This window comes from Haliotis rufescens, unplaced genomic scaffold (genome assembly GCF_023055435.1).
Source record: "Haliotis rufescens isolate VD_foot unplaced genomic scaffold, xgHalRufe1.0.p SCAF_10, whole genome shotgun sequence".
NCBI lineage: Eukaryota > Metazoa > Mollusca > Gastropoda > Lepetellida > Haliotidae > Haliotis > Haliotis rufescens.
In genome coordinates, this window is record NW_025963780.1 from 34,404,176 (window position 1) to 34,428,487 (window position 24,312).

The window sequence follows — 24,312 nt, forward strand, 5'->3', positions numbered from 1 at the left end:
AAAGGTCTGAATGATTCACACAGCAGCTTAAAGGTCTGCATGATTCACACAGCAGCTTAAAGGTCTGCATGATTCACATAGCAGGCATAAAGGTCTGCATGATTCACACAGCAGGCATAAAGGTCTGCATGATTCACACAGCAGGCATAAAGGTCTGCATGATTCACACAGCAGCTTAAAGGTCTGCATGATTCACATAGCAAGCTTAAAGGTCTGCATGATTCACATAGCAGGCATAAAGGTCTGAATGATTCACACAGCAGCTTAAAGGTCTGAATGATTCACACAGCAGTTTAAAGGTCTGAATGATTCACACAACAGCTTAAAGGTCTGAATGATTCACACAGCAGCTTAAAGGTCTGCATGATTCACATAGCAGCTTAAAGGTTTGCACGATTCACATAGCAGCTTAAAGGTCTGCATGATTCACAAAGCAGGCATAAAGGTCTGCATGATTCACATAGCAAGCGTCAAGGTCTGCATGATTCACATAGCAGGCATAAAGGTCTGCATGATTCACATAGCAGGCATAAAGTTCTGCATGATTCACACAGCAGCTTAAAGGTCTGCATGATTCACACAGCAGCTTAAAGGTCTGCATGATTCACACAGCAGCTTAAAGGTCTGCATGATTCACACAGCAGGCATAAAGGTCTGCATGATTCACATAGCAGGCATAAAGGTCTACATGATTCACATAGCAGGCATAAAGTTCTGCATGATTTACACAGCAGCTTAAAGGTCTGCATGATTCACATAGCAGCTCAAAAGTCTGCATGATTCACATAGCAGGCATAAAGGTCTGCATGATTCACATAGCAGGCATAAAGGTCTGCATGACTCACATAGCAGGCATAAAGGTCTGCATGATTCACATAGCAAGGTGAACATTTCTTCTGGTCTGTAAATGTATTGCTGTTGATATTAAATGATTGCTGGTAATTTGTATAAAACAGTGTCACAAACGTTCCAATTCTGAGCTGCACAGTGGTGATGTGTTTAAAGACTTTATGAGTGAGTGAGTGAGTGAGAATGGTTTTACGCCGCTTTTAGCAATATTCCAGCAATATCAAGGCGGGGGACACCAGAAATGGGCAGAAGACTTGATGACACACAACAAAACATATTGTGCAGCAAGAAGTCCACTGTCAGCAGTATCACAACAGTTCATCCAGTGGTCTGGTTGTCATGGGGGGGGAGGCCTGGAGCACTCTTTACTTCATTCAGTACAACTTCCAATAAGTTAATGAGAAATGGCGAGGATGGTAATCTTCATGTTGTTACTTTTCAAGGTAATGTTCAAATGTCCATTTCTGTGAATCGTCTCCGTTGCAAGCGTTGACAATGACAGCGTCGTCATTTTTTAGTTTGGCCTTGTCTAGACACATGCCTGACTTGACGTGGATGATTGTCCCGTCCTTCTGGAAAACAGAGTGAGTGAATGAGTGAGTGATTATTGCTTCATGTCACAGTCAGTCATATTTCATTTATATCAAGGTGACCTGTAAATATTGTTTGTTTGTTGTTTAATGCCGCACTCAGCCTTTAGACAGCTGTCTATAAATATATCATATCTGGACCCAACAATCCAGTGATTTACATCATTCATTCGGGATACCAAGTCAACGAGCCTTGTGTTTTATGAAACCATGTAAACTGTTCTGTATTCAGTATTTAGTTTTCTGAAATAAACACTATAAAATCCAGATGATTTAATATAGTGAGTGAGTGAGTGAGTTATGGTTTTACGCCGCTTTTAGCAATATTCCAGCAATATCATGGCGGGGGACACTAGAAATGGGCTTCACACATTGTACCCATGTAGGGAATAGAACCCGGGTCTTCGGCGTGACGAGCGAACGCTTTAACCACTAGGCTACCCGATCGCCCCGATTTAATATAGTGAAGCCCATGCGCTCCAGGCAGTTAGGTGCGTATTTACCTTATTGTGTTTCCACTTCAGGGTCTCAGGGTTCCCGGTACATCCCGTGAGTCGGACTGCCTGCCCCGCGACGCCGCTGGACAACAAGCAGCCCTCCTCCCGGCGAAGCTCGTCTTTCATGCTGATTGACAGGATCTGAAGCAGGCATTGGAAGGGGAAATAGAGGTTTGTTTTAAGTCAAAGTGAGTGAGTGAGTGAGTGAGTGTGGTTTTACGCTGCTTTTAGCAATATTCCAGCAATATCACGGCGGGGGACACCAGAAATGGGCTTCACACATTGTACCCATGTCGGGAATCGAACCCGGGTCTTCGGCGTGACGAGCGAACCCTTTAACCACTAGGCTACCCGACCGCCCCGTTTTAAGTCAAAAGGTGGCTCATAATTTCTGAATACTGTCTATAAGACATAGCATAATTTCACTCTTTTTAGTGACAAATGCTTTAGCTTGCGGATTTTCATGCAGAATTTGAAGAATACTTCTGGAATTGAGCAGCCAGTTATTATCTGTGAGTGACTGAGTCAGGAAATTATTTCGTATGACTATAGTTAATCTGTCATGTCAATTGGAGTGAGTGAGTGAGTATGGTTTTACGCCGCTTTTAGCATTATTCCAGCAATATCACAGCAGGGGTCACCAGAAATGGGCTTCACATATTGTACCCATGTCGGGAATCGAACCCGGGTCTTCGGCGTGACGAGCGAACACTTTAACCACTAGGCTACCCGACTGCCCCATGTCAATTGGAAGGCCCACCAGCAAGGTGCCAAACTACCCAACAGTGTTAAGGTGTCAAAAGGACGAGTAGAAATTTGCCATTATTAAGGGGTTTGCTATTTGTTAGGACTAGCAGACTAAAACAGTTCTTCTATCGCTGACCAGCCATTACAGATTAGCTATAGTCATCTGAAAAGATTGTGAGTTCTTTTCAGTAGTTTTAACATGATATGTAAGATAGCTAAGTGATAAATCGCAAAGAACAATGAAGAACAATGAAATTTTCATCTATCATGACGTCATTTCTGGAGCTGAGCAATGCAGAAAATACGTGATGGCTGAACGATCACTTTCCAAAAGCAGGAGAGATATGACAATAGGCATTGGAAGAAAAGGTACAGGTAATCGACGTGAGGATTATGAGAATATGCAGGAAATATCCACCTGTACATAAAATGGACTTGTCCTACATTGCCGAGGTTGGATTCTATTGAGGGAGTCATCATTATTAAGATACGGGTAAATAATTTTAAAGCTTGTACATTTTATCATCAACCTTAAAGAGGCTGTAAATAATGTTGATATCTCATATAAGAAATAAAAGACTCGTGGTCGTCGTTTATCGTTCAATAAAACACAGCAGGGAGAATAAACCACTCAGGACTGCTCCTCAAGGTTCCTTCTCCCTGCAGTGTTTTATTGTACGATGAACAACTCCCACTCATCGTTCATTTATAATTACATGATATAAAAGAGATATAAGGCTAAAAAAATATATATAAAAAACTGGTTCTCTGGACTTTTGAAAATAAAGTGCATGCGGGCAGTGTTTTTTTGTTTTTTGGCTTGTTCAAGCTATAGTAAGTAACCAAATAAACATTTGTGTACCACCTTTTGGACTGGACTTTTAAAAATAAAGTGCGGGTGGGTGGTGTTTTTTTGTTTTTTGGCTTGTTCAAGCTATAGCAAGTAACCAAATAAACATTTGTGTACCATCTTTTGGACTGGACTTTTGAAAATAAAGTGCGGGCGGGCGGTGTTTTTTTGTTTTGGGGCTTGTTCAAGCTATAGTAAGTAGCTATAGTAAGTAACCAAATAAACAGTTGTGTACCATCAACCTGGGAAAGAGCCTCCCTACATAAACAAGCATAGAAACTCCTATTGCCACCATGGCCATAACACGAGATGCGCAGTAAAGCAGTGCCCATGTAAAGGGAAGTAACCGCATTGTTTTTAAGTATTAGGATTCTTTTATGTTTTTTGAAAATGGAAATAAAAATGAAACGTGTGGCAAGCTTAATGATGATGCGGGCAGTGCTTGAGAACAAAGACTATTATTTTTTTTAACCTAATACACTGGATGATCAAGGATGGAGTGTCCTTCAGGATCCACAGGTAATCCACATAACAGACTCACGTTAATGTATCACTGAATGACAAGCACATTTTCACCAGACTAATCAGATAAACATATGACTAGAATGGAAAATGGTCTATTTAATAATGTTTTTTGAGAAGAACTCACTTGATTTGCACTGACACCATTCTGACAAGAGAATAGTCCCATGTCGAAGGAGGACTTCTCGTCTTTCTGTAATGTGTCGAGGCAGAGATTGCTGGACGGATTCCTCACCTGAAACAGGAAGTGGTGCATATATATCTATGTCTTTGAAACACTCCATGCATTATCTCATAATGCAGTAAGAAATTCAAAACCAGGTGCTTTTAGATTTGATTGTTTGTTTGTTTAACGCTGCACTCAGCAATATTTCAGATATATGACGGCGGTCTGTAAATAATCGAGTCTGGACCAGACAATCAAGTCATTGACATAATGAGCATTAATCCAAGCAATTGGGATTGATGACATTTATCAACCAAGTCAGTGAGCCTGACCACCTGATCCCATTAATCGCATCTTGTTACAAGCATAGTCCCCTTTCACGGCAAGCATGGGTTGCTGAAGACCTGTTCTACCCGGAATTATCACGGGTAGGTGCTTCAGAGACTATTTATACATGCAAGACTGTATTTCTACATGCAAAACCGAAATGTTTTCAGGGTGTGTAAAAGTGAGCACTATTTCCGTATACCAGTATATATCACAACACGTCAGCTTGATGTGGGAGAGAAGCCCAAGGCAGGTTTTAGAAGTTTACCACTTTGTCAAAACCCATGGGCATTAGTCGGTACTGACAAACCTAGATTGTAATCTAGGCAATTCTGGGATTCAATCCCACCATCATAGGATTTTGGCACATCTAAGGAAGGCAAGTATTTTTCACATACCAAGGATAACAAGAGGACAAAACCATTGATATCCCCCACTTTTGAATGGTAAATACTTGTTGTTATACACATATAGATATATTTTTTAATTGAAACTCCAAAAATATTATTTTTTTAAATCCCAAACTATCAAAAGGCACCAGTTCACCACTAGACCTATCTATTAGCCAAGTTTGGTGATAAAATATTGTACTTTTTTCAAGATCTGCTCCGGAAACAACATCTTGCACCGACAGACGGACAGTGTCCATTTTAATACGCCCCAAAAAGCACAGGGGATAATAACCTAGGTGGATCTGGGAATCAAACTCATGACTTGCTGATCGTGGCAGACTCAAGTTATAATGCAACCTAGACCACTGACCCGTTCACACTGCTAGGAATGTCACAGGATGGATGTATGTGTTGTCATAACAACTTTAGCTGAATATCAAACTTGTGACATGTTCAACAGATGATTTTGATTCAAATCAGTTCACATTTTTTAAAGTGACAGTTATCATCTGAAAACCTTGTTACAATCGTTGGCCTTTCTGAACACACAGGTATCCTGGTGAACCTTCCATTTTTAAGGCTGTCCGAAATATGAGTAGTCCATGGCACAGTCTGATAAGGAAATGTATGACAAGGCTACAGCTGAACTAACACATTCAACTACTTACAGTTATAGTTGCAATGTTTAAATGTATGCCTTCTTACAGTGACTGACTTCCAAGTTCACTCATCGAATGAAATGATTGAGAAAAACTGAAACCATTATGGCAATTGCATGAGTGAGTGAGTGAATATGGTTTTACAAAGCTTTTAGCAATATTCCAGCAATATCATGGTGGGGGACACCAGAAATGGGCATTACACATTGTACCCATGTGCGGAATCGAACCAGGGTCTTCGGCATGATGACCGAAGCTTTAACCACTAGGCTACCCGACCGCCCTTTGTGGCAATGGATGGTCCTGCTGAGTAACAATAATCTCATCTGACTGTCAAGTTCTATTTGTAGCAGTTTCCCATTATCAAGGGTGGTCAACTGATTTGCAAATTCATTGAAAAGATTTAATGATCCTGGTAATTTCACAGGTTACCATGGTTACACACATGAAACTGTAAACCTACCATTCCCCAAGCCTTCACATTCTCGTCAGGAATGAACTTTTCAGGGTAAACATTGTCCAGGTACCACTTGAAACTTTTACACTGGAGCTTCTCCCTCAAAGCCTTTCTCTCCGAGATGTCGCCATGGTCCTTGCCCTAGAAAGAAACATTTCATAGATTGATGGGATGAGTTATGGAGTGAATTGTTTGCACTGCTTTGAACATTATTTTCATTGAGTATATGCATGAGTAACCCAGGAACTTCCTGACAAATATGTGAGTGAGCATGGTTTATGTTTGCAGCTGCTTTGAACAGTATTGCAGTTCCATCAGCCTAAACCAGGGAGGAAATCCTGAATTGATGCAAGTCTTAGATGTATACTACTTCAGTGAAACTTACGAGTACAGAGTGAGTGAGTGAGTGTTGTTTTACACCGCTTTTAGCAATATTCCAGCAATATCACGGCGGGGGACACCAGAAATGGGCTTCACTCATAATACCCATGTCTGGAATTGAACCCAGGTCCTCCGCGTGACGAGAGAACATCTTAACCACTAGGCTACCCGACCGACCCTACAAGTACAGAATGGATGATAAATCAAAGATCATAATCCATGATTCCAGCTTATGACAAATAATGCCAGTCAACAAACCTATCCTAAAATCGAGACACAATCCAGGGGAGGCTTTACACTTGAACGGTTACCAAACAAGGCAATACAAATACAATGGCTGATGGATAGTAACGTCCAAGGGAGATAACAAGCAGAGTGTATTCGACAACCACTAATAACAGCTGAACTGGGAGTGCTCATCAGTCAATAACATTTGGTCAGGACTGTTTTGGCAAACAGCTGACTGAAACTAACCAGCAGTTCTCTCCTGTGTGTGTAGTAGAGGCGCTTGTATCCATCCATCCATACCTCGGCAAGTCTCATGGAGTTGAGGCCGTGAGTGTCCTTGTTGCCTGTAACACAAAAGCCGGAGTGAGTGAGTGAGTTGAGTTCAATGCCACTTGGAGTTGTATTTCCTTTATATCATGACACGTCTGGGGTGATGTGGGTTTTAACTACAGTAAACTACGTTGATAACGAACACGCAAATAACAAACTTATTTTTTTTGTTCCGACCATTTGCTGTACATATGCTGTATATGTTTATAACGAACTACTGTTATAACGAACAAAAATTACTTGTCCCTTTGAGTTCGTTATAACCATAGTTTACTGTATTTACTACTTTAGCGAAACCCAACGCTTTCAACAATTTCAACAGCGTTCATGATGAGTAGGACAATACTTGGTTCATTTAAGATTTTTACTGAAATAAATGAATCTATATCAAAGCTAGATGTCTTTTCGTCTTTGTTTTATAAGTAAGCGTGTCATTCCTGTACAGATTTAGGTAATATTTTCCACATGACATATCAATGGGTCATTATGATTACCTGTGTCAGTAGCGGTATGTATGGGATTCTATGAGCTGAATGTAATGTAATCTTGTAAGGTTAAGATGCAGTTTGTACGATCCAGAGCCTGTTTCACAAAGCGGTCGTAGGGCTAAGACGATCATAGTGAGGGACTGAGTTGAGTTTAACGCCGTTTTTAACAGTATTCCAGTTATATCACGGCGTGTCAGCTTAATGTGGGAGGAAAGCCCGAAGTGATGCGGGTCTCTGACTTATACCACTTTGGTGAAACCCACGAGCACGGGTATGGTGCTGACAAACCTAGAAACATAATCAAGGCGAACCAGGATTCGAACCCACAATCATAGGTTTCTGGCGTGCCCAAGGGACGTAACTCTGCACAGCGAATTGCAGCGCCTTAGACGACTGGGCAACCCGTGCCCCCTCTAAGACGATCATAGCTCCCATACTTTAACATACTCTAACAGTCGTAGCGCTCTGATCATTTTGTGGAAGTGGTTCTTGTACGTCCTGCCTACAAAGATGTACTTTGTGCCTGTTGTCAATATACGAACTGGGTCAATAGTGTCGTGACAGGCAATGACGTCACATCAAACATAATGTCCTGATACCCGCACAGGCCGGCCAGCCGACTTGTATGTGTTCTTGCAAGACAGCAACTGGCCAGTGAGACAGCTAGATAATTAATGAGTGATGATGACAGTAGTTACCAGGGAATGTGTAGGGATGGCTGGACCGGAATATATGCCCCACTCGTGAACACGGAATAAACTCTAGTTTGCCACCACACATCCAGATCTGGAAAAGAAAATGGATGCATCTGACTCTGGGCCGATTGGGAGGTCCCTGGCAGGAGGGAGAGAGTGAATGAGTTTGGTTTTACGTTTTATTGTTCTCCTGTAGGGAATTGAACCCAGGTCTTCGGTGTGATGAGCGAACGCTTTAACCACTAGGCTACCCGACCACCCCTCCTTGGAAGGAAAGTCCAAGAGAGAAATGCCATGCATTATACCAGGGGTCCGGAAACCGTCATATGCGCCGGACATGTCCGATTGGGAATCTCAAATGTCCGTTTTAAAATATTGCTTACCGGACATTTTAAAAAGTATTGTCCGGACATTCTTAAATTTTGACCGGACATGATCAATAGTTAGGACTGAGCAGTTTCTGTCTGCAGTTGCAACACAATGAAGATTAACTACACTGACAAGCTTTGTTTGTTTTGATTGCTGTAAATACATCGTACCTACATGATAGTCCAATCGGTCAATCACTGTAATAGGCAATAAACTGAGTTGACACTGATTAATCGAGGATTAATTACTGAGAACATCTTGTTAATTTGAGTGAAAGGTGTTTACAACTGTACATTAATACCTTGCATCATCCATGTACCTCATTATCCTCACAATGCTACGATACGTAACCTCAGACAAGAAGCGAAAGCGTGACGACAGCCAGTCGACCGATGCAGATCAGTCGAGCGGATCTGCCAAACCCTCAAAGTCTGGACGATCATTTTGTAAGTCGTGGCTAACGGCTTTCACTTGGTTGACATACAATGAGGATTTGCAGATTTTATTTTTTTTAATAGCTAGTCGTATATTGAATCTTGATTGACCGCCATTTTGCTTTCTCGGACGATCGATATCCAATTTTTTTATGGTCAATAATTAAGTACAGATGAAAAAAGTATTCAAATAACTATTGCTATCAACGATATTTTAGTATTTGTGATTAAATTATCTGTCTTGTTTTTAAAAAAATCTTTAGTTTAAAAAACAACTTTTCCCGTGAGGTCACGTGATAACCAAATATGGGATAATAGTCTCGATCCAAATGTTACAACGCGTACACTTGAGCAGACTCATGAATATAACTCATGAATATTAATTAGACCGTTCACTACGTTAATAGATCGTTATTATAACAGAAACAAACGTATGTTTTCTATGTAAATCTAAAATGATATTATTTGTTATTAATTGTCCGGTGAATTAAACAATTTAAATTGAAACAATTCATAATTCATCATATTATGAATACGTAAACTTGTAATGTGTGTGAAAAGTCGTACTAAAATACTCTATTTGAAGGGGGCGTGGCCTAAATGCAAATGTCCGATTGGGATTTTAAATTTTCCGGACCCCTGCATTATACAATGAATCAGAATCACTCAGAAATACACATTTTTTTGTAGTATTCAGAATTTTAACAGCTCTGGCAACGTGGTAGGGTAATAATTCATTCATAGAGTTTGCTGCTCAGCAATATTCCAGCCATACTCAGGCTGCTTGTACACAACATGGACAAACTGTAGTCCTTGCCACTTGAAATAAAATGAAATATCACAATTAAAGAAGAGGGCTGCATGTGTTCTAATACTTATAAAATGAAAACAAGCCATTCCAGCAATAATAAACATTACTTACAGTAATGACAACAATTTGCAAAGTGCGCTTAACAAGAAATATCTATTTTGCATCGTTGAGTTTGGATCACCTGGTTACAATGCGGTTAAGGGTCGACATGTGAATATGAGTGGTTATATTTAGCAGTGTATTCATCTCAAACTAGGTCAATAGTACTACATGTGCATTTTTTTCCTGTTAGCTAGTGCTGGTAATGAATGTACACACTGCTACATGTTTTGTTTTTTTATATTTTTTTATAATTTATTATTTTTGTTGCATTTTACATAAGTTGCGCATACATATTAGACTTGTCACTACATTTTCTAAAATAGTAAATGACAGCTTGACCAAAACTTATTAAACATGTTAACATTCGATTTCAAAGTTGCTGCATATTTAGTTAAGTTGTAATAGTCGGAAAGCTCCCGTTGGATGTCTTTGAAATCTGGCTTTCTTCGGACGCTCAGATAATACAAATATATCTGAGGAAATAGTTTTCCTGGGTTACACCCAAACAAACAATTCTCCTCTCAACATAATGATAATTATATTAAAATATTACATATTTAATAAAAGAATACAACTGCTACATGTAGCCGCTCGCAGCTCTCTGACTGCCAAGACTTATCCCAGATTGAAAACAGTCTAGCTAGTCCTGCTAGAAGAAGGCAGTAATGTGAACTACCTTCACACTATCTGTCAGTTCCAATTTGTAGCAAAAGTGAAACATTGAGAACAGGTTCAGAATTATAGCTCTCAAATGCTACCAGTCTATGAGGACCATCATTGGAATTTTACTTGCCCTCACCACAATTAATTAGCCTTGAGCTAGCGGACTTGTGTGCATATCAAAGGTTCTCATATTTTTCTTATATAAGCATAAGAACTATCATTATTAAATCATTGTGGTCAGGACCACTAGAGATCCAAAAAGACCAGTAGATTTCTCTATCTGCTTGAGGGGGCACGGGTTGCCCAGTCGTCTAAGGCGCCGCGATTCGCTGTGCAGAGTTGTATCCCTTGGGCACGCAAGAAACCTATGATTGTGGGTTCGAATCCCGGTTCGCCCCAATTATGTTTCTAGGTTTGTCAGCACCATACCCGTGCTCGTGGGTTTCACCGAAGTGGTAAACTTCTGAGACCTGCATCACTTCGGGCTTTCCTCCCACATTAAGCTGACACGCCGCGATATAACTGGAATAATGTTAAAGCGGCGTTAAACCCAACTCACTCACTCACTCTATCTGCTTGTCCTTAATCCTCATTTATCCAGAGTATAATATCTCCATTCTATAATTTACATAATACCATAGGTAGTCAAGGGTCTTGTTCTTAGGACTACAAACAAATTCGGGTTAGTGCCCTTGTGTCTCATAAATGACATCACCACCTCCATCCATCCAATCTGTAACTTTGCACAGAATTTCTCTTGCTTATTACAGTATTTTGATTGGATGGTTATTTTTAGCAGTGAGCAATTATTATGGGGTGCAAAAAGAATCTATTTTAGTTCATGGAACCAGACTATTTATCAATAGAATGGAGATAAACTGCACTGGATAGTCAAGGGTGCTTGTTCTTAGGACTACATACAAATTCGGGTTAGTGCCAAACAAGGAAATACTCACTCTAAATGATATTTCCAAATTTTCTCCTCCCCAAACCTCCATTCCAGGGTCATATGATCCAATTTCAAAAAAGTACTTTCTGTCAGCAGCAAACAATCCTCCTGCCATTGTTGGAGACCTACAGGGGAGACAATAAGGAAGTCAATCATTGTATTACATAACATACTTACAATCTATTGCCATGATAATGATTAATCAATGTATTTTCACACCCATCTCCTGAATGGAACGAAACTTGATAAAAAAGAACATATTAAAATGCCACCCAATAAAGGACAAGGTATGATATACATGATATAAGCCTACTGGGAATGTAAAAACATTAATGGTGACCTTGAAGTTTCAGAGGATATATAACAGTTAACAACACACAAAGATTGAGTATGGTTTTACGCCGCTTTTAGCAATATTCCAGCAATATCACGGCAGGGGACACCAGAAATGGGCTTCACACATTATACCCATGTGGGGAAACGAACCCAGGTCTTCAGCGTGGTGAGCAAATGCTTCAACCATTAGGCTACCCAAACACCCTTTATGGTCCTGCTGAGTAAGAATAATCTCATCTGATTGTAATGTCAAGTTCTATTTGTAGCAGTTTCACATCAACAAGGAAGGTCAGCTGATTTGCAAATTTGTTTGATTAAATAATACTTGTAATTTCACAGGTTACCATGGTCACACACATGAAATATGCTAACCACAGATGCTGAAAATCTTCCACTTGAGGGTAACAATCATTGACACACAGATAGTTAAGTAGTACATATATTCAGAATCCCATACAACCAGGGATTTATCTAGGATTCCAAACTTGGTGCCCTTCACAGACAAATTGGGAAAAAAGGTCATTTTGTTCAAAATTTTGGATTTTCTAAAATTCTTATTTTGGTAAATTCAGGGGGTAATCCAACATGTCATTCAATGTAAAAAATGTTAAAATTAAACATCTGAGCTTCTTGTTTATTGGTTCTGTTGTCATTGAAATGCAAGTCACCTCTGCAAATAACATTAGTTATCAAACTTCCATGTCAGAATGATGAGATCTGATTGGTTCAACTGATCTTGATAAAACAACATGTATCCCACCTGGGAGGGAAAAAAATTCTGAGCGGGAGAATAAATCCCTTAAATCCCACCATGAAGAAGATAGGCTGCATATGGATTCCTGAGTGGGAGAATATCGGCAAATCCCTTCTACCCTGCATGCTTTTTCCGAGTCAGTGAAAGTCATGTGACAGCCTAAGTTAGCATGTCGGTAAGATTAATTCATTGTAGCAGTATCACTCAGGGTACATGTGGTCTTATGCATCCCTCGTTGGGTTTTATGGAGGCAAGTAGTATAAAACCTAATGAGAGTCAAATAAAACCACATTTACCTGAATGATACTGATACAATTTATATTATTACCATAATAACAAATTTTTCATTCTAATTTAGAAATTTTTGCTTCATACCTTGGCCCATCTTCCAGAGGCAAGAGAGTTAACTGACTATAAAAGTCCAGTTTCAACCCATGCCGAACTAGGCTGGTATTATGGAGTTACATTTTGGCTGGACTAAGGAGTCTATCAAAATCTTGCAACGAAATCAAAATCCAGTTTGTAAACTGTTGTGCAGATTTCGGTCGATTACAGGATTTGCAAAGCAGGTGCACCGCCAAATCGTTGTCAACAGATATTTTCCAGATCTTTTCCTATTTTTAATCAATGTGCTTATGTGATTTGGTGCACTTCGCTATATAAGACCCGTTTTATCACAATATAGATCTTGATTATCGATTAGATCATTTTGACTGAGCGCTGCCATTTGGTTTGTAGCAAATGCAAGTGATACAAGAGGTGGGATCTGATTGGTCCAAGGGGAGGCTTAGAAGGGACATAACTCGTAGTAGCCACAGGTGGCTCTACAATCGAGCCAAGGAATTCCAGCCTAGTTCGGCAAGGGTGGAAACTGGACTTATAAAGTCAGCTAACTCCATGTCTCGGGAAGATGACCTTGGGCTGAATATCAGCTTCTGAGCAGGGTGGGATAAATCCCTGATAACAGGTTAACATGACAAATGACAATAAACATGACACTAATACAAGATACATTTGACAAGGCTAATCAAGTTTATACGGTTCACAATAACCACAATAAAAGCAGAGGACGCTAAAGGTATTGATCTATACACACCCAACACGTTCCTATTGATATGTCACATGTTCTCATTGATTTTCCTATTTAATAGCAAATGAAACCATATCATAGCACAGCTGCTACATACATCAGTGCTTCAGACTACATAATGTATCAGTTAAATAAACAATGAAAGAAACAGGTGTGTTATGTGTTTAACATTGTGACGCAATCTGTGAAAACAACTCTTTTGACACTACTTGGCTCTCAACAACATTTTCAGCAGATCATGGTCTCTTACAAACTGAGTTTACAGTGTTTTTGTTTTTTTGTTTGTTGTTATTACTCAGCAATATTCCAGCTATATGACAGTGGTCTGTAAATAATCGAGTCTGGACCAGACAATCCAGTGATTAATATCATGAGCATCGTTCCGCACAATTGGGATCGATGACATGCATCAACCAAGTATGCAAGCCTGACCACCCGATCCCGTTAGTCGCCTCTTACGACAAGCATAGTCGCTTTTTACGGCAAGCCTGGGTTGCTGAAGACCTATTCTAACCCGTATCTTCACGGGTCAAGTTTACAGTGGGTGAGTGAGTGAGTGTGGTTTTATGCTGCTTTTAGCAATATTCCAGCAATATCACGGCTGGGGACACCAGAAATGGGCTTCACACATTGTACCCATGAGAGGAATCGAACCCGGGTCTTCGGCGTGGCGAGCGAATGCTTTAACCACAAGGCTACCCCACCGCCCTTGAGTTTACAGACCCAAACAGAATTTTACTCGACCATGTAGACTTTGGCTTCAGATGTGTGGATGAAGTCGCAGTACTGTCACACCATACCTATCTCAAATCTTAAATCACCATTCTACACTAACACCTGTTAGGGTGCTAGTTGGATGGAAATAACTATAGCCAGGCCAGACCTTTTCTTAAAAAATAGTTTACGAACTGAACTCCCAAAAATTTAAATGTGAACAAAAAACAAATAAACATAAAATGCAGAGCTTTTTTCATTCTGCCGATGCCATATAACATGATATAACATGCACAGTAATATATAAGTAAAATGTTACAAAATCCAACTAATATAATGATCTAATACTGTAATTATAATCCCACACCTACTTTTATATTTTTCCTACCTAATTCACATTTTGGGGGAAACATAATATATAATTGAAATTAGAAAATGAATTTTGGTATTTTTTCGACCTACCGACCTGTGATTTGGGGTCATAAATCTGTAAACAAAATAAAAAGCCTGGCCCTATAGTCATGACAGTAATTCAACACCGTAATGCATACCCTTCCCTTCTCAGTGCAGGTTACCTTGCATTCAACGTACAGGATGTCAAGGCCTAACATGTTCTGAATTTCAGTGGATCATTACCATGGTCATGTACAGGTGAGAGTATCTGTCTGCAAATGAGGTTAGTCTACTGAAAAACCTAGTGTCATGTATAGTCTGGTAGGTAATTTAAGGTACCGACATTTACTACAATATCTGAAAAACTATCGGACCTACTCCAGTCAAAGTTGGTATGAGATTATTAAACAGTCTTACATAGCTGTATATTACATTTAAAGACAATCAGTGCATCAATAAAAAATCTGTCTATTTAGCTATCACTATATTTCATCAACAACCAGACCTGTTCGTCACGGGTGGAACGAGCATTCATTGAAACAGCCATCTGCATAATGCTACCCCTGCGTCACAGGGCCATATGACACAGTTGAACCAATCAACTCAACTCGAAAGGATGCATAGGAATCACGCACGTTGACACGCCCAACGCTAACACCATCTCTCAATTTTCATTGGGAGGAATTTCTAACTTTCCAGGGTGTAGTTGTACAAAGCGATCCTAGCGATAAGGTGATCGTAACTCCCATACCTAAAAATAGACTTACGACAGTCGTAGTGATAAGGTTGTTTTGTACAATGGCACACTGGGCAGAAGCTCCTATCTGTAACCATGGTAACAGGATTTCACAAATAAAAATATAATTACAACAAAAAATACCTACCTTATGGGGTCGACGTTAGATTTCCTGCGTTCCCGCTCCCTCTGGGGGATGGGTCTCCAGGAGAAGTGCAGACTCCACCAGAACCCCCCCACTGAGAAGCTTCCTGTGCTCCCGTACTGAAGAGTGTCCTTATCAATGCTGTCGATCTCTGGACACAACACGGCAGTGCGGTCCTCCTTGATGCGGGCCAACAACGGCTCCAGCCTGCATCAGAAATAGTGAGTGAGTGAGTGAGTGAGTGAGTGAGTGAGTGAGTGGGTGGGTGGGTGGGTGGGTGAGTGAGTGAGTGAGTGAGTGAGTGAGTGGGTGGGTGCATTATCAGGCTGAATGTAAATATTTTAATGGGCTAACAAGCATCTTGAATAATATAGTGCTAAAGTGAAAGAGTGTGCCTAATTAAAGCCGGGAGGTTGAAAGCTTGAGATTATGTACACAGTCGAACCCTGTTATCTTGAACCCTGTTATCTCGAATGCACTGATATCTCGAACTTTTTCTCTGCTCCCAACTGCCTCACAATATAAATAAATAAAAAGCCGATGGCTAATCTTTAATTAAAGATGAAAATATATAGGGCGATCTCAAACCCGGGACTTGGACTTTACTTTTGAATATTGGCTCATTTATCTCTAAGTTGGCATTTGCCACATTAACAGTTTTCAGGAGTGCAAGAATATCTAGTACCTTTCCCGACACATCTAACATTGCTGTTATTGTAATGGTGACCTTTATTGACAAATATAACATTGTGAGTAAGACATGAGTAAATACATTGCAGCACTTCCTGGTTACATCAAACAGTGCTAATCAAAGTCAGATTTAAGGAATCAAAACTGTGTGATGCTACTCACACAACCAAGCTGTGATATGATAACCTCGCTTGAGGTGAATGTTGCACTTTGTTGTTTTGTCAAGTGAACAGGCTAAACAGTATGTCTATGCCTATTAAGGTACATATACACTGTACATATTTGTCACAATTGTTAATCATTGCAGTCGAATTATGTTTCAATCTGTCACTGCATATAGGAGATGTGTTCTTCGTAATTCCTTGTGTATTTAATCTTATGGCTATGTATCTATGATACAGTTACTTGATCTGTTTGGATGTTCGTGCCCCGTTATGTCAAATGTCCAAAGATACAATATGGTCCTGCTGGGTTCAAGGTAATGGAGTTCCACTGTATATAATTGTATTCCCCAAAGGGAATGAACTTAAAAAAGGGTAAATGAGTGAGTCTGGACCAGACAAACCAGTGACTGATAACATGAGCAGCTTGCCATGTGAGGTGAGGTGAAATGGGGTTTAACGTCGCGTCCAAGATTATTGCACTTTTATAGCGACGTGCATGTACATGTATGTGCTTGTGTGGCTGCTTGTACTAGTCCGGACTGATGCCGATTTATAGTGCTAGCTCACTGAGATACCATGCCGCAGTTTAACATAAATACCCGACTCAGACACAGTATACTGACTCCGAGCCGACCAGTCCTTGTTTTAGCCCCTTAATGCTGAGCGCCAGACAGGGGAACAACAATTACCATCCTTTAACGTCTTTTGGTATGATGCGGCTGGGGATCGAACCCCGGACCTTCTGCTCTCCGGGCAGACGCTCTACCACCAGACCATGGAGGCGGTCCTTGCCATGTGACCAAGCATAATGACATATAAATAGTCAAGCCTTACCAAACCAATCCTTGTTATAGTAGTGACAAGAACCCTTTTACCATGTTTACTTTCTTTCTAAATTTTGACCACTGCAAATGCACTTACCATCCAGGACTGGCCTCGCAATGGGAATCAAGGAAAATGAGCACGTCACCAGTTGCAGCCTTAGCCCCTGCAATCCTGGCCCGAATCAGTCCACTTCGCTCCTTGGTGCGGACAATCCGAACCACACCGTCAGGCCACGTCTTGGAGACAAAGTCCACTAGCTCCTGGCCCAGACCGGCTGACAACAAAACAGCGGAGGGGTCTTGCAAATACGAAATGTCCAAGACCTCGTTCCACAAAGCAATCTTAGCCCTACAATTATCTTTAGCAATTTTAAAGCATTGGAGTTATGATTATCTTAGCGCTTCCCCTATCATAAATCATGTTAAAGTGAGGGAGTTATGATTATCTTAGCGCTTCCACTATCGTAAGTCATGTTAAAATGAGGGAGTTATGATTATCTGAGCGCTTCGACTATTGTATGTCATGTTAAAGTGTGTGAGTTATGATTATCTTAGAGCTTCGATGATCGTAAGTCATGTTAAAATGAGGGAGTTATGATTATCTTGGAGCTTCCACTATCGTAAGTCATGTTAAAGTGTGTGAGTTATGATTATCTTAGAGCTTTGATGATCGTAAGTCATGTTAAAGTGTGTGAGTTATGATTATCTTAGAGCTTCGATGATCGTAAGTCATGTTAAAGTGTGTGAGTTATGATTATCTTAGAGCTTCGATGATCGTAAGTCATGTTAAAGTGTGTGAGTTATGATTATCTTAGAGCTTCGATGATCGTAAGTCATGTTAAAATGAGGGAGTTATGATTATCTTGGAGCTTCCACTATCGTAAGTCATGTTAAAGTGTGTGAGTTATGATTATCTTAGAGCTTTGATGATCGTAAGTCATGTTAAAGTGTGTGAGTTATGATTATCTTAGAGCTTCGATGATCGTAAGTCATGTTAAAGTGTGTGAGTTATGATTATCTTAGAGCTTCGATGATCGTAAGTCATGTTAAAGTGTGTGAGTTATGATTATCTTAGAGCTTCGATGATCGTAAGTCATGTTAAAGTGTGTGAGTTATGATTATCTTAGAGCTTCGATGATCGTAAGTCATGTTAAAGTGTGGGAGTTATGATTATCTTAGAGCTTCGATGATCGTAAGTCATGTTAAAGTGAGGGAGTTATGATTATCTTAGTGCTTCGACTATTACAAGTCATGTTAAACAGTGGGAGTTACAATTATCTTAGCGCTAAGAATGCTTTGTGGAACAGAGCCCTGAGATACAAGATTCACACAGTCAACGTTATAAGGGAGTTCCTCATCCAATCATCTTCGAGTTAAGATCACTGTGGAATGAGGCCTAGGCTGTAGATGTTCAAGTGTTGAGAAACCTACCATTACAGCCAATTAGATATACACTGCAGTGTTCATTCTAGAGCATCACAGCATCCTTGTAAACAGGTAAAATATTGCTGAATTTCACAAAACAAGAAACTTTAGCAAATCCCAAGTTTCGAAAAAATAATTAACTTTTCATTATTTTCCTGCCACTGGCACTAAAGTCCCTGTTACACTATCAAAAACTTTGATAAAAAACATCTCAAAATTAAAACCCTCTCTTGTGTCCTTGTATGTACACACTCGCCTTTTCAGAAAAGAAACATGAATGTTTCCCTGTTCATTCTTAGATCGTTGATATAGGCACTGGAATCATCTCTGTCCAACTCTGTCCTCTATTGTAGGCACTAAGCTGGTGCCATCTCAGCAGCCAATCCCATATAGTCCTTTGCCAACACCAATGCCTACCACAACTTTGACGAGTGTAAACAGCCAAACTTTGATCAAGAAAGCTAGTCACGTTTTCTTTGACCAAGTTTTTTTTATCAAAGTTTCTGATAGTGTAACGGGGACTTCACACTCACTCACCCCTGTCACTGAAGTCGTCGAGGAGAATCACTTCGTGGAGGTACTCTGGTGGCGACCTGTTCACAACACTGTGGACAGTGCGTATTAAGGGTGACCAGGCCTCATTGTGGAATATGATCACAACACTGGCAGTAGGTAGTACCTTTGGATGTGTTAATGTCCTACATCTGTCAAAAGTTGAGGAAGAAAATAAGAATATGTAAACATGGTAATATTCTGTTTGATTAAATGTCCTTCAAAATCCAGTCAATATATGGACCCAGTCAATTTTTAGATATCTTTCCTCTAATGATCATAGAGATTATTCCAGGGCTTGATTTAAGGAACTTGATTTAACTTGCACAAGGTGCATGTTGACATGAAAACCTTGTTGCACCAGACAAATCAGGTCACACCCTGGTCCCATGAATTTGAAAGTTGAAACATGCTGGTCTGCTGCGAGTGTCACATAAATTAATGACACATTGCTGTTAAACATAATAGCAATATGTGCACGATTGTGAAGTACCCACAGTTTGATGACATCATGCCCAAGAAAGTATTACAAATTACACATAACAGGGTGATTATATGAAAAACATTTGAGAGGTAATGAGTGTGTTCAAAGAGATTGATTTTGTGTGTGAACAAGTATGGATTATTTTTTTTTTTGGGGGGGGGGGGGGGGGGGGGCATGCACTTAGTACATCAGACATAGCTAGTAGGTTTCATTTAACAATAATAGGTTGCACTGGTGCATGTTTTATATAACTAAATCGAGTCCTGTATTCATAACAAAGTGAACAATGCATTTCATAAGGCATGACACATTCCTATGACACTATGTTGTAGGGCTGGGACCAGTCCAAATTTACTACCCGGGTACCCTCCACCCTATTACCCGACCCTACCCAGGTACCCATTGTAGATATTTAGAGATAGTTACAAACTGTCCGATTTGGAAAAGTTTGACCGTAGCCCTGGCAAAATGTATTAAGATACATGTGTAAAACAAAATCTGGTCATGCATACACTGAAGTTTACTGCATGAACTTTTATCTTTATTCAAACATATAAAAGTCAGAAGGAATGGGTGCATTGTCAGAAAGAAATGGGAACATTAGTGACTTGTAGTGAAGTTATTGAGTTTTCGAAAATCTTTGTCATTAAACAGTATATCATGTGACTAACCACGGGTCCGGGTAGTCCTGTGGGTACCTGAGTCCTACTCAGGACCCACCCGACCCGAGTACCCGAGTTACCCGTCCCAGCCCTAGTATGTTGGCTGTTAAGAAATCTGGTGCAAGCAAACCCAAGACAATGGGTTTTGTATTATTTTGAAAACATATATAAACACTTGCCGTTATTATAGAAATAGTATTCCTGACTTCAGGCAAGTATTATATGAAACCTGGTCAATTCTCAACTTTGATTAGATGCTGGTATCCTATCTCCTCCTCCACACCCTGCTACTTTTCTGCATATTCTTGTTAAAATATACATTTTATTAAATAAGGATAATTTCTTACATCCATTACCATGATAAATTAAATAATCCTCATTTACATTATTTAACATAAATGTTTTAATTTACATGATAGTTTAAAATTAATATTTAGGTTAAACCTTAAGATAAGGAAATATCAATTTGGGTGTCAGGAAAGCATACGTTTCCAATCATTTACATCCCAAACGTTGGTGGGGGAATGACAGCGTACAGTTATTGATCCTGTTGGACCAAGATAGTAGGGGCACTTGTTTATGTCTTCAGCATGCTTGTCTAGACAAGCCAGTCAGTCAGTAGTGCATAAACATCGATGTTGTATGACAGTCAACAATGCATTGGCTATAACATGTCCTTTCAACATGACATCTAATAAAAAAATGTGTAAGTTATTCAACCATGTGAAATGTCAGTTTAGGAATGACATAAACTATAATGCATACGGTAGGTGCAGTATCGTAGAGCTAAATGTTTACTTACTCTGGGTCTCTCACATCCTTCAGTCCCCTATCGAGGGCTATCTTATCGCTTGCAACTATATTAAACGCTTCTTTTGTCATGAGTTTTTCCGCTTTTGCTTTTTCTTCTCCTTCCAACATAACACCTTCTCCTAATTCGCCCGGCCCAGTCCGCTTAAGTTCACCGTTCTGATACTCCACATATCGCTTTTTCCGAAGAGAGAATAATTCGTCCGGCGTCTCCCAACTCGTGAACGCATACCAGTTGCTGTAGATGTAATATAATGCAATAGCCGCTACTGCAATTACAGCGATACTCCTCAACTTAAGCCTCTTGTAACGTGAAAATAATCTCATTATTGCTGTTATAGAAATATAATAAGTTTGTTTTGGACAACTGTCACAAACTTTCAGAAGTTCGCCATGCTCAATGACGTCACGACAAGGGTCGATAACTCTAAAATATTCGTAGCAGACGACAGGCGCTTGGAAAATGCCACGTGTAATGTCTTTTGCAGATCGATAATACTGATAACGACCTCCTCAGGCAGCTGTGATTCAGCAACACTGTGCATTTTGTAGTTCAGCTGAATCACGGCCATTCTATCATGAATAATACAAACAATGTAACGAATTGTGTGTTTCGTATTGCCTGGGAAAAATGTTATGAGATTATATTGCATAGCAGGTGCGACATAGTATGACAAAACATTTCTTTATGTTCAATAAATATTTATTGCAATGTTGCTAGATATGTTGTTATATTTATAAAATGCATAAGAATAATTGAAAAACGTAAGCTGATTTTTAGATAAGAATATCAATTTTTAGAGGCGGATACAGGATTTTGAAGAAGGTGGCGCACACATAATACTCTAGTCACGAAGTCACGACCCGTGAAGATCCGGGTTAGAATAGGTCCTGCGCAACCCGTGCTTGCTGACCAGAGGGATCGGGTGGTCAGGCTTGCTGACTTGGTTGATGCATGTCATCGTATCCCAATGCGTAGATCGATGCTCATGATATCAATCACCGGATTGTCTGGTCGAGACTCGATTATTTACAGACCGCCGTCATATATAGCTGGAATAGTGCGGCGTTAAACAACAAACAAACAAAACTTGACCTACGACGCAGTTTATATGTAAGGTGTCTGAAAAAAGTGAGGTGCGCACCCCTTGTAACCCCCTTCTCTGGAACCGCAAGTGAGTTTCAAGGAACGATTACACTTATTTGAATAGTTGCCGGTCATTGAAAATCGGGATAATGTCTACCGTATAATAAGTTGACACGTACTTGAAATAGGCCGTGCATCATGCATGTATTTCAAGCCACGGAACTCTCACACAAGCCTCTTTCCTCAAAATGCAACATTAGTAAGAAAAATCCTGCTGCATAGAAAATACAGTGACGCCATTTATTGATGCCGAAATCGGCATTATTTGCTGAGGTGGCTGTGTTAAGCGAAGAATGAAACATGATTTACGGTCGTTAATGTGTATGAGATCTGAATTTGTAGACGAATTATATCTCTCTGTCAAAATGTGCCACGGGTCCAAACCAAAAAAAGTGCTGATCATGCATATATAGCAGATTGTAAACTCAGCTCTCAGCTAAAAACGTTGAGTTTGTATGAAATAAGTCGCGGTCGCGGATGTATGGAAATAAGGCGTTTGTCGGGCAAATGATACACAGAACGTGACGTAAGGGACGTACGGCATCTGATATTTAACGAAGTGGTGTGTAAACACAGCCTTACAAACGAGGCACGTACCCAAATCTATAGGACTCGGTTTTTTATACATATAGCCAGTGTCCCAGTGACGGTTATTAGACATAGGAAATCAGTGTCCCATATGCGGAAACAGAACAATAGGCCTACAATCGAGCTGTTTGTTCACTTGCTCTGTTTTCCTACAGCAAATCCAAGTCGAGTGTACTTGAACGTGTTTATTTAGAAACAAATTAGACACAATACGAGCATGCGTTTTAACGACTCGGTTGAAGCGAGGGGCGTCTCAAACTTGTGTAAACTGATTTATGAGATTTTGGCAGCCATGTACGTTTAGTCAAAGGGCATCAAATGAAAGATGAAAAGGGGGACTGAAATGAGGACATTGATCTCAACTCTTTATAAATTAAACAAGCTCTTTGTCAAGTTTATTGAACCATTGTAGGTGGGAAGTTATATTTCTTGATAACACTTACGCGTGATAACGTCAGCTCTGTACTTTCTTGAATAATCGGCTTGTGTGTTTTGAGGCGTTCCTTAAATGTCGTGTCCATGTCAACTGTCATATAAACTGTATATTCACAGGTCACACAGCACGAGACCCTATAATATGGAGAGTGCGTGTGAAGACACAAGCAACGCTTGGTTATATAGGGTGTTCACACGTGAATTAACGGAGTACAGACCTACAGGTAGATCGGAAATAGGCCATAAATCCCAAATCAACAAATTAATATTCTTCAGATGGTCGTTAATACAGAGAGAATAATACACAGAGTTAAGGGACAAGGCATGGTTAATAAGCGCGTGCGTTTGGCGTGTGTGTGCTGTTTTACGCCGCATTCAGCAATATTCCAGCTGTATGGCCGCGGCCTGTAGATAATCGAGTCTAGATCAGACAATCCAGTGATTGATATTATGAGCAACGGTCCCCCGGGGTGCGATGTCACGTTATCAACCAAGTTGCTGGGCCTGGCCTCCAGGACCATTTATTCGCCTGTTATTTGCATTGATTGTTCGGGACCTACTATATCCTGGAATCCCATCGGAGTTGCTTAATAACAATCCTTAAAAGTATAAATATACCAGTGAAGCAAGTTGAAATACTTCCCATGTTTTAGCTCGCATCATCGCCACACTATTTACTTTTTCATCAAGTATACACTGCCGGGCAAAAGAAAGTATACGCTTGAAATTGGATGTGGCCAAAAACGTACAGACGTAATCAAACCGTTACTAAATAGGCTGAAACTTGAGGTTCAGATCACAACTAAGATACCCGTATCAAATACATCACCATTTCTTGTGAAATGTTTGTGTCAGTT

General features: G+C 40.0%; 1 protein-coding gene across 1 annotated transcript; it reads right to left on the minus strand.

The window, feature by feature from the left end:
- Nucleotides 1-871: 871 nt before the first annotated feature.
- Nucleotides 872-21,687, minus strand: LOC124131002 (probable N-acetylgalactosaminyltransferase 9). Its single transcript, XM_046494064.2, has 11 exons — nucleotides 21,278-21,687; nucleotides 19,315-19,481; nucleotides 17,450-17,627; nucleotides 15,678-15,881; nucleotides 11,514-11,631; nucleotides 8,182-8,269; nucleotides 6,912-7,009; nucleotides 6,063-6,197; nucleotides 4,183-4,290; nucleotides 1,943-2,077; nucleotides 872-1,421 (listed from the first exon to the last, which is right to left on the minus strand). Exons 1-11 carry the CDS (start codon nucleotides 21,610-21,612, stop codon nucleotides 1,281-1,283), a joined length of 1,707 nt encoding a protein of 568 aa, XP_046350020.1. The 5' UTR covers nucleotides 21,613-21,687; the 3' UTR covers nucleotides 872-1,280.
- Nucleotides 21,688-24,312: the final 2,625 nt, after the last annotated feature.